This window comes from Lepidochelys kempii, chromosome 3 (assembly GCF_965140285.1).
Source record: "Lepidochelys kempii isolate rLepKem1 chromosome 3, rLepKem1.hap1, whole genome shotgun sequence".
Lineage (NCBI taxonomy): Eukaryota > Metazoa > Chordata > Testudines > Cheloniidae > Lepidochelys > Lepidochelys kempii.
Genome location: NC_136382.1, coordinates 68,346,566 through 68,360,342, shown reverse-complemented (window position 1 = coordinate 68,360,342; position 13,777 = coordinate 68,346,566). Strand labels below are relative to the sequence as shown.

The 13,777-nt window shown below is 46.0% G+C and overlaps 1 protein-coding gene across 3 annotated transcripts; it reads right to left on the bottom strand.

Annotated features, from left to right (window-relative positions):
- Positions 1 to 3,472: 3,472 nt before the first annotated feature.
- Positions 3,473 to 9,992, bottom strand: SMIM8 (small integral membrane protein 8). 3 transcript variants are annotated; one of them, XM_073336622.1, is made up of 3 exons: positions 9,576 to 9,992; positions 7,186 to 7,343; positions 3,473 to 3,844 (listed from the first exon to the last, which is right to left on the bottom strand). In XM_073336622.1, the coding sequence occupies exons 2-3, from the start codon at positions 7,318 to 7,320 to the stop codon at positions 3,686 to 3,688; spliced, it is 294 nt and encodes a 97-aa protein (XP_073192723.1). In that variant the 5' UTR covers positions 7,321 to 7,343; positions 9,576 to 9,992; the 3' UTR covers positions 3,473 to 3,685. The 3 variants fall into 3 exon arrangements, with proteins under 3 accessions (XP_073192723.1, XP_073192724.1, XP_073192722.1); XM_073336623.1 differs by lacking the exon at positions 9,576 to 9,992 and adding an exon at positions 9,419 to 9,520; XM_073336621.2 differs by lacking the exon at positions 9,576 to 9,992 and adding an exon at positions 9,194 to 9,402.
- Positions 9,993 to 13,777: the final 3,785 nt, after the last annotated feature.

Sequence of the window (13,777 nt, the reverse complement as noted above, 5' to 3'; positions counted from 1 at the left end):
GTTGTATAAAATATTCAAGGTTGTTACTAAAATGTCCAAACTGCCCTAATCCTTGCAGACAAAATGCTTACTGTTACTACAGAAAACATGCAGTCCAGTTAAAAGATAAAATCATTCACTATTAGGATGATGTCTAAAACATTTGCCTGCAGGTTAAGAAGCACATGTGGTGAGGAGCTCAATAACATAATGCGGACTGATGATGGGAGAGGATTTATTAACTGACCTCTTACAGCCTTAAACCAACCTCATACCTAGCAACTGTTACTAGGCAGGACAAGATTTGCTCACAAAAGCAGTTGTAGTGTTAAGCAGCATCTCATCACATTTTTTATTACTTAAGGCATGGCAACAATTCCTCTCAAATCCAAGCAGTTTAAAGGGATTTTAAAAGTATTTAGCAATGGCTACTGTTTCAAATATTTGGATCATAGTATTTTCTGTTAAAGAGGTGAATGACTCGTGGGTGCCATGGGGTAGCAAAGAGTCTCCACTCAAAAAACCATTGTGGCTTATTTTTGTCAAGGTAGGAATTTTCTTGTAAACTTCAGTACCACTGCTGAAAAGGAAATCTACAGAAATAGGACAAAACTAAACATTATTGGTGCTGTTTGTGTATCCCCAGTTCTCATAAGTGAAGCTGTGCTTTAGAGATTTGAGTTCACCCTTTTGATCACTGCTGTAACCGTATGCTGTATTTGCAGGAATCAGATATTTACACTGATGAATGTCAGCCATGTTTCTGTACTGTCCATTAATGTACTGTATGCATCTTTGCACTCAAACTGTTTTCTGCACTTTATGTATATCATCTATGTATTATTAAGAGTTGTTTAAAAAGTAATTGCTACAAGGAGGTAAGTAAGACCGAGAGCTGAAAAAATGAAAAACGAGGCTGAACATTCCTCCTTCAATCCATATAGGTTTGGATCAGTTTGACTAATTAGTCCCCACTCCAACAACAAACACCACACCTGCCCTTGCAGCCAGACCTTCCACTGCATAGTCTCATAGCTGCATTCACCACACCCTTCTCCTTGACTCAGTTCTAAACCCTTCCCCTCCCCTTCTTTCACTGTTACTACCGCTCACTTCTAAGGCCACCATCACACCACAAAATAAGTAAGGACCCACTCTTGCATTATTCCCATATATCACAAGCCCCTTCAGAGTAGTTCTTGCTCACTAGGATTGAAGCCCATTGAAACAATGTAGGCTTAATATATTTCAATGAATGAAAGAATCATCTGGTTAAAATTCCACATAATAGTTATTAAATGAAAGAGTTAGTCTCAAGGCTCTTTCTTATCCTGTCCTATAAAACAAAAGGCTAGGAAAAAATATATCTTGTTTTGCCCATGTTAAAAAATTCTAGCCACCTTTTAGTAGTGCCCCCAGGCCTTGGAGCAGGGACTTGAAAATTGGAAGAGGATGGTCTTTGTGTTGGGAACATGCTTTTTGCTGTCACTGAAAATCCACCCACATTTGGCCAAGTTATATGAGTCTTTGAGAAATCAGTTTCCACATGCTCAGTAGAGACTTCTTAGATTTTCATAACTAAATATCCCGAAGATTCTCTCTGCACTGTGCATGCTTCAACCCAGGGCTGAGCAGGGCTTTTCCAGCTGTGACAGCTCTGGGCTGTGACAGGTCCAGGTCAGGGCAGCTGGACTGACAGCAGACAGCTTGTCATTCATTTGCTCTCGCTGACCCTTTTGCTGGGTCCACGCAGGGTGAAGGAACAAGCTACTGATTCAAATGCAGAGGGGACCATATCCAGAGCGGGGAAGACAGGTAAGGGGAGTAGACTGGGATAAGGAGCCTGCATGGAGAGGTAGAGGGGATACTTGAACTGGAGGCTGGCAGAAGATAGGACAACTAGGCACTGCGATGTGGGAGATGACTGACTGGCTGGGCAAGAAGACTGAGAAGGGGGACTGTGACTGGATGGCAAGGAGCTTGGGAGACAGGGAGGGAAATAGGTGAGGACTGGGAGCTAGGAGGGAGAGACTGAGATCAGATGAGGAGCCAGAGGAGACTGGGACTGGCTAGGCAAGGAGACTGGAACTGATAACTAGTAGGGCAAGGGACAGGGAAAAGGAGCTGAGATGGTAGAGGAGCCAGATCTAGTGAGGAGCCAGAGTGCAGGGGGAGAACTGGGAGTGGGAGGGGTTGGGACAGGATTCTGGAGGGGCAAGACCAGGACAAAATGTTTTAGGAGTGGAAACTGGGACTGGCTAGGTGAGAATGGGACTGGGACAAGGAGCCAGGGGAGGGGAAGAGACAGGACTGGGACAGGTTGAAGTGGATGGGGCATAAAGGGTCATTCTTAAGGGAATGAGCAGAAGACTGTGTGATCACTAGAGCTTGGAATGAAACACAAAATTCTTGTGTTTCACAATTCCTTTTCTGTCAACAAGTATCAGTGAAACCCACTAGAAAAGTATGTACACCATTCCCCTCTAGTGCGAGTCTATTCAGAGGATGACAACCTACCATTAGCTCACATGACAGAGTCATGTGAAGTGGCTATAAAGTTTCCAACCCTGCTGATGACTCATACGGGTGTCAATATGACACCACATGATAGAATTTCTATAGAGTTTTATCAGTTGGCTTAGTTAAAAACATAGGAAATGAGACAAAAAAACTATGTTAAAAGAAAATTATTAAGGTTGCAAAGTCAAGCACTCAAAAGTTAGGAAGTGGAAAGAGATAGGTGTTCTATAGAAAAAATAGTACATGATCACCTAATTAAAGATTGGATTATAATACAGATACACAAGGAGGCTGAATTAAGGTTCAACAGGCAACCTTAACTCTAGCATTTCCTAACTTGTGAATGCTTGACTTTTTTACCTTAATATTCTTGTAAACTTGTTTTGTGTGTGTGTAATTATTTCAGAAACTGTAGAACTTGTAAATTTTATTAATATAAAAATAGATTAACTACATTTTAAATACAGAAAATACCCTCACCATTTTAGAATCTCCTGTGTTTTAGACTACCCTGATTCCAGTGACTAACAAGAAATTGATGGCACATATTTTCCAATGAAGGTATATGTAGTTTTTAAACCAAATTTAGAAATAAAACCAATCACTCAAATGAACAGAAAAGGATGTCTTAACAAAGGATTTATATAAGAGAGTAAATTAGCATTTTGAATGGTTGTTTTAGATCAGTATTTACAGACTTCTGGACTTTAAAAAAAATTATTAGATGTTTTGTCTTTTTAAAAAATATCTTTAGTTGCAAATGCAATATTAAAAATGCAGATTTTGCAGCTCAAACTACCATTTCCCACAGACAATGTGCCTTGAATTTTAAAACTGCTTTCCTTCTTGCCAAAGCAGACCATAAAAAGATGAATTAAACTATCACGAAGATTTCTGAAGTCACTTATCACTATAGTCTCCAGCTCACAATTATTTCTTTTATCTATACACTGTAATGATCAACTCAGACAACTGTTCTTAACACTTTATTACTTTGTATCTCTTCTGTAAAGTTTATAGGTACAGGCATGGCATTGTAAAATGGAATGGAAATTGGATTAAATTTTACAAACATCATTCCAAGAATTGCATAGAAAAGTTAGCAGATACCTAATTTAACATTAACAATTCAGATGCCTACATTGCCAATTACTCCTCTCTCTTTCTCTGTTATTAAGCAGCTTCTTTAATCCCACTTGGAAGTCTTCCTCCTCATATACCTGGCTCCTTCACTGTCAACAGCTTCATAGAGGTCCTTTTTATTCTCTTGTGTTGCATGTAAATAACCAATGTAGGCCACACACAGGGTAATTGTTATGAGTCCAAAAGCCATAACAGGTTTGTTCTGTCAAAAGAAATTAATTTGCACTTTTAGTCAGCTATTTTGGTTTTTTGATCCATCATGTACATCAGGCTCTTTACTCTTGGCATGCCAAGTGACCAGGGGCCCTCTCTGACATCTCTTTATGACATAACACCACTGCCACTTTTGAGACCTATGCAAGCAGTTGACACAAATTGACACAATATTGGTGACTACCATCTAGGCCATTTGCTTTCAGAAAGGAGGAAGAGGATAATGTTCTTCAAGGATAAAAATATTTTCTATGAAACAATCATGAAGTTAAAAAAAAAGCTACCCTCTCCCCTTTTTAGAGACCATGTGTGGCAACATCCAATGTTCTGAGCCTCCACAGGTCATAATATTGTTTCACGGATTGGCCAGAAGCAGAGTTCCTAAAGGTGATAAGAGTTTTCTGCAACACATTCAATCTAGATTTACTACTGGGGCAATACACTGTGCTCCTGTCAAAATAATTTTATTTCTCCTAAAATGGATTTACAAATTATTGTCACAAAACCTACTTTTATTAAATGGGTCAAATTCTGCCTTTTAATTTTGTGCAGTCTTACTAATGTCTCTGGGTTATGCAGATGTAAAACAGAATTTCACCTACTTAGTTACAAAAATGGATATTGTAACAAAAATATTAGTTGGCATATTCAACCTGTAGGCTTTGCTGGAGCCCTAGGCATAACTAGCAGTGTGAACGGAAGGCTGTGACCCAAAGTAGGCCTTGGCAGTAATAGTAACACACCATGTATTGGCTGACCAAGTAAGTTAGTTCCTGACCAGAGAGGATTGTACAAAAACACACAGAGTTCTCAAATAAGAACGTAAACAAATCCCCAAGAGATTATACAGGAACACACGGACCCCTTATAAAATAAGGATGGGATGGCAGGATAATGGATGAGGATGTTTTGTTTGAACTAGCAGATACAAGGTGTAAGGATGGGAATTAACAATATCTGGAGTGTAATATGTAACTTGTCTGTATCAATGTATAAAAGGAGAAGTCATAGGAGGGGCATCTTTGTATCAGCCGAGGGGACAGTATCCTGTTATGCTGACTGAGCCTGTACGTTGTCACGGGCACACGTCTTAGTGTCCCTATGAGCCATTGGACAAAGCACCAGTACTGTGTTTTGCTGACCAAAAACCCGGCAGAGTACCTTCGCCACCAAACTGAGCCTGTGGTCTTTCTTTATGAATAACATCGAGGTCTGCTGAATTAGCATGCTGCACTCTCTGCACGTGCAGCTAACACTGGAGCTCCAAGATCAGCCGCACGAGCAGCATTATCAACACTCCGCAGTATTAGCACCGCACCCAAGTTAGTATCATATGTAAAAGAATGTTTAAAGTAATTTGCCACATTACCCTCCCACATCAGATCATTTAATAAAACGGCATTAAAAATAGTAAGCAAACATCTCTGGGCTATTTTTCCCACCATAGTTAGTTTTTCAATTTACTTTGCAATTATTTATAATTAAACAATTATTAAGTTAAAAATCATCCATAAAAAGTGGTAACTGGTTTCAACATTCTGCAGAGAGTGGTGAAGTAGGCGAGCACAGCAGATCTTAAAAGCTAAAAGGTCCCTCAAGTTCGTGGCACTTAAATGGAAAAAACCCTTACTTTTTAAAAACAAACATTTGTCCTTTCATCTTAAAAACTTTAAAAAATATTTAAATCCTCTTTTTTACCCTTTTAAATATGAAGAGAGGCTCCCTGTAACTAATGCATGAAATCATAAAACTCTGCAGACTCATGGGAGTCCCTTGCATCCGATGAAGTGAGCTGTAGCTCACGAAAGCTTATGCTCAAATAAATTGGTTAGTCTCTAAGATGCCACAAGTACTCCTTTCCTCTCATTAGATTACTCCTGGGGGAATTCTGCGCCCTGTGTGGGGTGCAGAATTCATACTGTTTGCAGATTTCTTGGCACCCCTGCAGAAAAATGGCGGAGCAAAGAAATCTGTGGGGAACACACGCCTCTTCTACAGCAGCCCAGGCGTGTCTGCTGGAAGCAGCCAGCAGCAGAGAGCAGATCACCCCAGGGTGAGGAGGGAGGCTGGGCTTGTGTGCCTCCATGGAGAGATGTTGGGGGGGGGGGGGAAGGACTCGATGCCTGCCTGATTGCAAATGAGTGAGAGAAACTCACTCTGTGCCTCTTGTTGCATCCTGGGCTTAGAGGCGTAAGGCTGTGTGAAGCAGGCTCTGTCCCTGAGGCAGAGCAGAAATGTAACAACTAAATAGGCAGGCTGCTAATGTTCCCATTGTTAGTTAATTGTTCCCATTCCTAGGGCATATCTTCACTGGCAACATTAAAGAGCTGCCCCGGCACCAGTGCTGGGAGAGAGCTCTCCCAGTGCTGAAAAAAACCCACCTCCAGGAGGGGAATGGCTCCCAGGGCTAGTGCACTGCCAACACTCCCACTTTACAGCACTGAAACTTCCAGCACTCAGGGGATTTCTTCACACCACTGAGCGAGAAAGTTGCAGCGCTGTAAAGTGCCAGTATAGACAAACGCTTAGGCAATTAAGGCTCCTTTACCTTGCCAGAGTGGTATAAAGGAGCCTTTTTGTAAATGACAGTAACGGGATGCTCAGCTAGGAAGGTTTATGGACTTTCTCGCTTTTTTTCCTGTGCCAGAGAGGCACAATGGGGTTAGATTACAGCTCAGGATCTATTTTACCTATCCATTTAAAAAAAAATGCAGGACAATGATTAGCAAAACTGTATGACTATCACGTGTGAAAGTCTGGGCAATTTAAAGTGACAGCCTACTTTACAGAACACCAAACACCAAAATAAAAGTAATGTAATTTAAATGAAAATCTAGGATTATAACTGGAATGCAGGGTCTTGGTTACCAAGTATTTGTAACTTAACTTTCATGTGTTTAGGAAATGCTGAACAGTTTTTGTGATTTTTTTCCTCTATGGTAGTTTAAACAAATTACCAAAATAAGTGAAACTGGTGTGATTGTATTGCATTATTTGGACAAATAAAATATGCAGAATTTTGGAATTTCTGGTGCAGAATTTTGGATTTTTTTTTTTTGGTGCAGAATTTTGGATTTTTTGGTGCAGAATTCCCCCAGGAGTATTAGATGCCAGAACAGTCTACCAATAGATGGGGGAAAACAGAAACTGACTACACACAAAGTGATGTCAAATATGCAAAGTAATCAAACTGGGAAAATGTGAAAACTATTTTTCAGTTATAATATTCTTAGGTGGTACTTATCACACTAGTGGCTTAAATGTGTTTTTTAAAAAAATATATCTCAAAAATGCATCTTTAAACATATTGTCTCTGAAGGAGCCTCTTACAGGTTTAATGAAAAGCTCTGGATTCACAGCTCGGAACAGGGTGGTTGTACGGACACCCCTGAGTCCTGGAATTCGACTGTCTTTCTCTTTGGGTGCTTCTTTTTTAATGTTTGGGGGCTCAGGTGCTGAGGACATCTTGATTAATGATGAATTGTTACCTAAAGATAAAATAAAAAAATAAATGACATTTTTAAATACTTATTTTTGAATAAAATGAATTATAGTTCATGTTTCATAGACCAACGTTTTCCCAGCATTATGTTCTCCTTTGCTCATGCCAAGTACTGCCTCTGGTACTTCACAATTATGCCACTCATACTTGGATAACTGGTTGTTATCGATCCCAACGCTGGTGTGCCTTCATGTGGTGATTCCCAACACTACCCCGCAAACTGTAAGAGTTTCATTTGAGGGCCATTGAGTTTTTGATCCCTAATGGGATGCTACTCATCATCTTATTCGGTGTGGATACTGTACTCTCAAATGGGCCCACCCTGGGCTGTTTCAAACCCTTGTCTCGTTTTCATACTGAAAGTGCATGTCACACCTCGAACTCCTAAGAGATCACTAAATATGATCAAAACAAGTCAGTTAATTTTGCTTAAATAGTTCTCACAGGTCCCAGAATCCTCAGCAAGCAACTCCATTTTAGGCCATGTCTACACCACAGGTGCCACAGCAGCACAGCCGTGGCACTGTAGCTATCCTGCTATAGCACCATAGTGTAGAGGCTTCCTACCCTGAGAGAAAGGGTTTTTCTATAAATGTAGGTAATCCACCTCTTGGAGCAGCAGTAACGAGGTTAATGGAAAAATTATTTTGTCAACAGAGCCGCATGTACAGAAGGGATTAGGCTAGCTTAACTGAGGTGCTCATGGGTATGAATTTTTTCACACCCAAGTGATGTACCTAGGTTGAACTAAATTTTGTGTGTAAGCCAGTCCCTGGCCTCTCTCAGAGCTGACTGTGGTTCAGGACCTTGCAGCTTTGGACCATGAATAGTCCCATTAATTTAAATGGGCCTGATCCGGCAAGGTGGTGAGTGACATCCTCAGCTCCCATAGACTTCAATGACATCTAAAGGTATTTAGTACCCCACATGGTACTAGTGCCATGTCAAAACCACAAATGTAAGGATGGGTATGATCACACCCATAACGGGTAATTCTTCATCACTTTGAGGCACAGGGTTGTGTTTTGTTTTAAACCCAGCTCGAATATTTTAAAACCAATTGAATTGAGAACCCTTGTAGCAATTTCTGAACAGGATCATGAACGACAAGATTCAGAACTGCCCCAAACCTCGCTAATTTGAGGAAGGGGATGGAAACACCCACACTAGGGAAGGCCTTTAATAAATTGCACAGACAAGTCATTTCCCTTGGCCCCTGCCCCAGAGGAGAGCGGGCACAGGTACTGGGACGAGGGGTGCGGGGAGTGCTGCAGCACCCCCTGACTTGAAGTGGTTGCCATTATACACAGGCTTTACAGTCTGGTTCAATGGCTCTCAGCACCCCCCACTCTACAAATTGTTCCAGCCCCCCTGAGAGCGAGCCGGCCGGGCCCGGGAGAATTTTGCAAACATCCACTGGACTTTTGAAAATACTCGCCCCGGGGCTGGGCCCTGCGGCGCGGGGCTGGGCCCTGCGGCGCGGGGCTGGGCCCTGCGGCGCGGGGCTGGGCCCTGCGGCGCGGGGCAGCCGGTGTCCGCCCTGCTGGTGCGTCTCGGATGCCCCAACAGGTCCGAGCAGAGTCCCGCACTACTAGAAAGCGTGGCTCTTAATTGGGGGGGGGGCACCTGAGGTAAGTGCTGGGGGAGCGGGGGCAAAGGCGGTGAATGCGCTAAACACTGGCACAGAGGCGGCGGGTTCAGGGGTCGGGGCGGTGGCTGTTGCAGGCCCGGCCGATCCCCGCAGCGCAGTTGGCCGGGTGAGGGGGGAGAGGGGCGCCCGGGGCGGCGGGTCCCACCCTTGGCTCCCCGCAGCGCGGCCGCCCGCCCCGCTCTCACCTCGGCGCCGCCCCAGAGGCAGAGCCCGGCCCGGCCCCGCAGAGGCCGCCGCAGCCGAGGAGCCTCCGGCCACTCAGAGCCTGGCGCCGCCCCTCGGCCTCGGGCAGCGCTGCCCAGCCGGCGCCGCTGGGGTCCCGCCTTTCCCCCGCCCCTCGGCTCGGGGGCCCAGCCCGGCCGGAGCCAGGAGACCAGGGCCCCGGCCCCGGCGGGTCGCGCGGCCCGTACCCTGCCCCGGCGGCGGTCACGTCACGTGTCTTCCTTCCGCCTCCATTACACCAGCCAGCCCGCCCGCCCTGCCCGGGGCTGCGGGGTCCCGCCCTGCGCTCAGCCTCCCGCGGGAGCGATCAACCCGAGCCGCCTGCCCGGGGCCGCAGGGACTCACCCCTTAGGCCGTTCCCTGCTCCTTTGCCGGGCAAGGGTGTCGCGCCTGCCTTGGTCAGCCTCCCTTTTCAGACTCCATCCTCCATCAGCTCACAGGGCGTTTGGCCTGGTGAACTCCGGCCGGCCTCCGCTCCAGCCATCGCACACAGCCCTTCCGTCTGCTGGTGTGTCCGCTTTGTGCAGGGCAGAGAGGCAGCAGCCTGTCCGGACCCTGGTGCTCGAGTGGTTCGGGGCTCTCCCGGCTAGGGTGACCAGCTGTCCCGATTTGATAGGGACAGTGCCGATATTGGGGCTTTTTTCTTATATAGACACCTATTACCCACCCCGTCCTGATTGTTCACACTTGCTATCTGGTCACTCTACTCCCTGCTGGGGTCTGGGCTCAATTCCTGGTCAGCGAAGACTTTCCCTTTGCCACCCCCTCTGGAGGAAGCGTAGGGACGGTTCTGTGCAGCAACACCGGGGATAAGTGGGCAGCTCCAGGGGTAGCCAGGTGGGCTGGGTCTGCCTCCAGGAGGGTTATGTCACTCGCTTCTCTTTTGTTTTGCCCTGGACTGCAGGGTGCTGTGCTGTCAGGTGCCAGTGACCCTCGAGCTGGCAGTGTCTAGCATTATCTTAGCCAGCCACCGTAGTGCAGTTGGTAGCACAGCAGTCTCCCCCTCTAACAGTCCTGAGCTTGACCCTCAGAGAACGTGCAGTGGCTGTTTTGGAGGGTGACCACTCCCATGTTCTGGAATCCTGCACATTCCGGCACCTCTGGGAATGGCAGGGCCTGCGCCTGCCAGCGTGACCCATTCCCTGCCAGCGTGACCTGAGATGTACGGTGTGTGTGAGATCATGCCACACGGGACATCATTTTCAAGAGTGCACTGCCTTGCCCGCACTGTTCTGACCTTGCCCGCACTGTTCTGACGCTGCAGACATGCAGCGTGTCTGAGGTCATGTGGGTGGGGAGCAGAGCAGTGCACTGTTCAAAATGGCATCTCCTATGGCAAGGGTTCTCAAACTTCATGGCACCACGACCCCCGTCTGACAACAAAAATTACGACACAACCCCAGGAGGGGGAGACAAAGCCTGAACCTGCCTGTGCCCTGCTGTCCCAGCTGTGGGGGCCAAGCCTCCTCTCCTGCCTCCCCCCGGCAGGGGGACTGTAATCTGAACCCTGCCACCAGGGCTGAAGGCCTCAGGCTATGCCCTGGGTGCTGGGGCTCAGGCTTCAGCTTCAGCTCTGGGTCCCAGAAAGTCTGAAGCCAGCCCTGGCAACCCCATTAAAATGGGGTCACCACCCCCTTTGGGATCCCGACCCACAGTTTGAGAACCATGGCTGTCGTATCTGATACCAGACAAAGAAACATCTGGTTTTGTCCCGCTATCGGATGGGGGACAAACCAGCCAAAAAGAGGACTGTCCAGTACAGAGGCGTTTTGGAACACTTTTTATAGTGGGAGTGCTGGAAGCCAGCTAACAAAACTGTAACCATGTGTGTTCAAAAGCAATGTGGAAAAGTGCAATTCCCACTCATATCACACGGATGCAGCACAGCTCCGGGATTCTCAAGAATCACGAAATAGGCAAAAAGAAAAGGAGGACTTGTGGCACCTTAGAGACTAACAAATTTATTTGAGCATAAGCTTTCGTGAGCTACAGCTCACTTCATCAGATGCATGCCGTGGAAAATACAGTGGGGAGATTTATATACATAGAGAACATGAAACAATGGGTGTTACCATACACACTATAAGGAGAGTGATCAGGTAAGGTGAGCTATTACCAGCAGGAGAGTGGGGGAAAAAAACCTTTTGTAGTGATAATCAAGATGGGCCATTTCCAGCAGTTGACAAGCACATGTGAGGAACAGTGGGGGGGAGGGAATAGTTTTACTTTGTGTAATGACACATCCACTCCCAGTCTTTATTCAAGCCTAAGTTAATTGTATACAGTTTGCAAATCAATTCCAATTCAGTAGTCTCTCGTTGGAGTCTGTTTTTTAAGTTTTTTTGTTGAAGAATTGCCACTTTTAGGTCTGTAATCCAGTGACCAAAGAGACTGAAGTGTTCTCCGTCTGGTTTTTGAATGTTATAATTCTTGACGTCTGATTTGTGTCCATTTATTCTTTTACGTAGAGACTGTCCAGTTTGGCCAATGTACATGGCCGAGGGGCATTGCTGGCACATGATGGCATATATCATATTGGTAGATGTGCAGGTGAACGAGCCTCTGATAGTGTGGCTGATGTGATTAGGCCCTAAGATGGTGTCCCCTGAATAGATATGTGGACACAGTTGGCAACAGGCTTTGTTGCAAGGGTAGGTTCCTGGGTTAGTGGTTCTGTTGTGTGGTGTGTGGTTGCTGGTGAGTATTTGCTTCAAGTTGGGGGGCTGTCTGTAAGCGAGGACTGGCCTGTCTCCCAAGATCTGTGAGAGTGATGGGTCGTCCTTCAGGATAAGTTGTAGATCCTTGATGATGCGTTGGAGAGGTTTTAGTTGGGGACTTTGAAGGTGATGGCTAGTGGTGTTCTGTTATTTTCTTTGTTGGGCCTGTCCAACAGGTGACTTCTGGGTACTCTTGTAGGTGACTTCTGGGTACTCTTCTGGCTCTGTCAGTCTGTTTCTTCACTTCAGCAGGTGGGTATTGTAGTTGTAAGAATGCTTAATAGAGACCTTGTAGGTGTTTGTCTCTGTCTGAGGGGTTGGAGCAAATGTGGTTGTATCATAGAGCTTGACTGTAGACAATGGATCGTGTGGTGTGGTCTGGATGAAAGCAGGAGGCATGAAGGTAGGAATAGCGGTCAGTAGGTTTCCGGTATAGGGTGGTGTTTATGTGACCATCGCTTATTAGCACCGTAGTGTCCAGGAAGTGGATCTCTTGTGTGGTCTGGTCCAGGCTGAGGTTGATGGTGGGATGGAAATTGTTGAAATCATGGTGGAATTCCTCAAGGGCTTCTTTTCCATGGGTCCAGATGATGAAGATGTCATCAATGTAGCGCAAGTAGAGATGGGTCATTAGGGGACGAGAGCTGAGGAAGCGTTGTTCTAAGTCAGCCATAAAAATGTTGGCATACTCTGGGGCCATGCGGGTACCCATAGCAGTGCCGCTGATCATAGAATCATAGAATCATTTGAAGGTATACATTGTCCCCAAATGTGAAATAGTTATGGGTGAGGACAAAGTCACAAAGTTCAGCCACCAGGTTTGCCGTGACATTATCGGGGATACTGTTCCTGATGGCTTGTAGTCCATCTTTGTGTGGAATGTTGGTGTAGAGGGCTTCTGTTCCTCACACGTTCTTGTCAACTGCTGGAAATGGCCCACCTTGATTATCACTACAAAAGGTTCCCCCGCCCCTCCACCCCCCCGCTCTCCTGCTGGTAATAGCTCACCTTACCTGATCACTCTCCTTACAGTCTGTATGGTAACACCCATTGTTTCATGTTCTCTGTGTATATAAATCTCCCCACTGTATTTTCCACAGCATGCATCCGATGAAGTGAGCTGTAGCTCACGAAAGCTTATGCTCAAATAAATTTGTTAGTCTCTAAGGTGCTACAAGTACTCCTTCTCTTTTTGCGGATACAGACTAACACGGCTGTTACTCTGAAATAGTTAGAGTGACCATATTTCCCAAAGGAAAAACCGCGTGGAGCTAGGCTGGCCCAAGCCACTCATCCGAGCCCCCTGTCCCTGCTTGGGGCTGGCATTGCTGCTCGCCCAAGTCCTGCCTGCCTCGTGCCCGAGCTCTGCCTCCCCTCCTGCGTGGGGCTGGCATTGCTGCTCCTCCCCCCATGTTCCTCTGCACCTCACCTTTTTGCCAAAAGTGGGCATTTGTCCCATTTGCTCTTGCCAACTGATCAAGAACTGGGATATATGGTCAGCTTAGAAATAATGCTAGCTTCGTTCCGACAGCACCATCAAACTTTTCACAGTGAAACCTGGGGGTGCTGCCGCTGCCCCCCTAGTTTCTGTGCCGGTATAAAACCAGACAAGTGGCCTCCCTAGCCTTTCACCATACTTCTTCTGGCACCCTGTCCCCTGTGGTAGCTGGACTGCAGGCTCAGAAGTGCCAACTCTCACGAATTTACCACGAGAGACACAATTTCTAAGTAAAATTAAGCCTCACTCATGAACTCATGATAAAGCTCTCGAATGTCATGGGGTGGTTTTCAGCTGCATCTGAAAAAAAACATACTCACATTTGGGAGTTC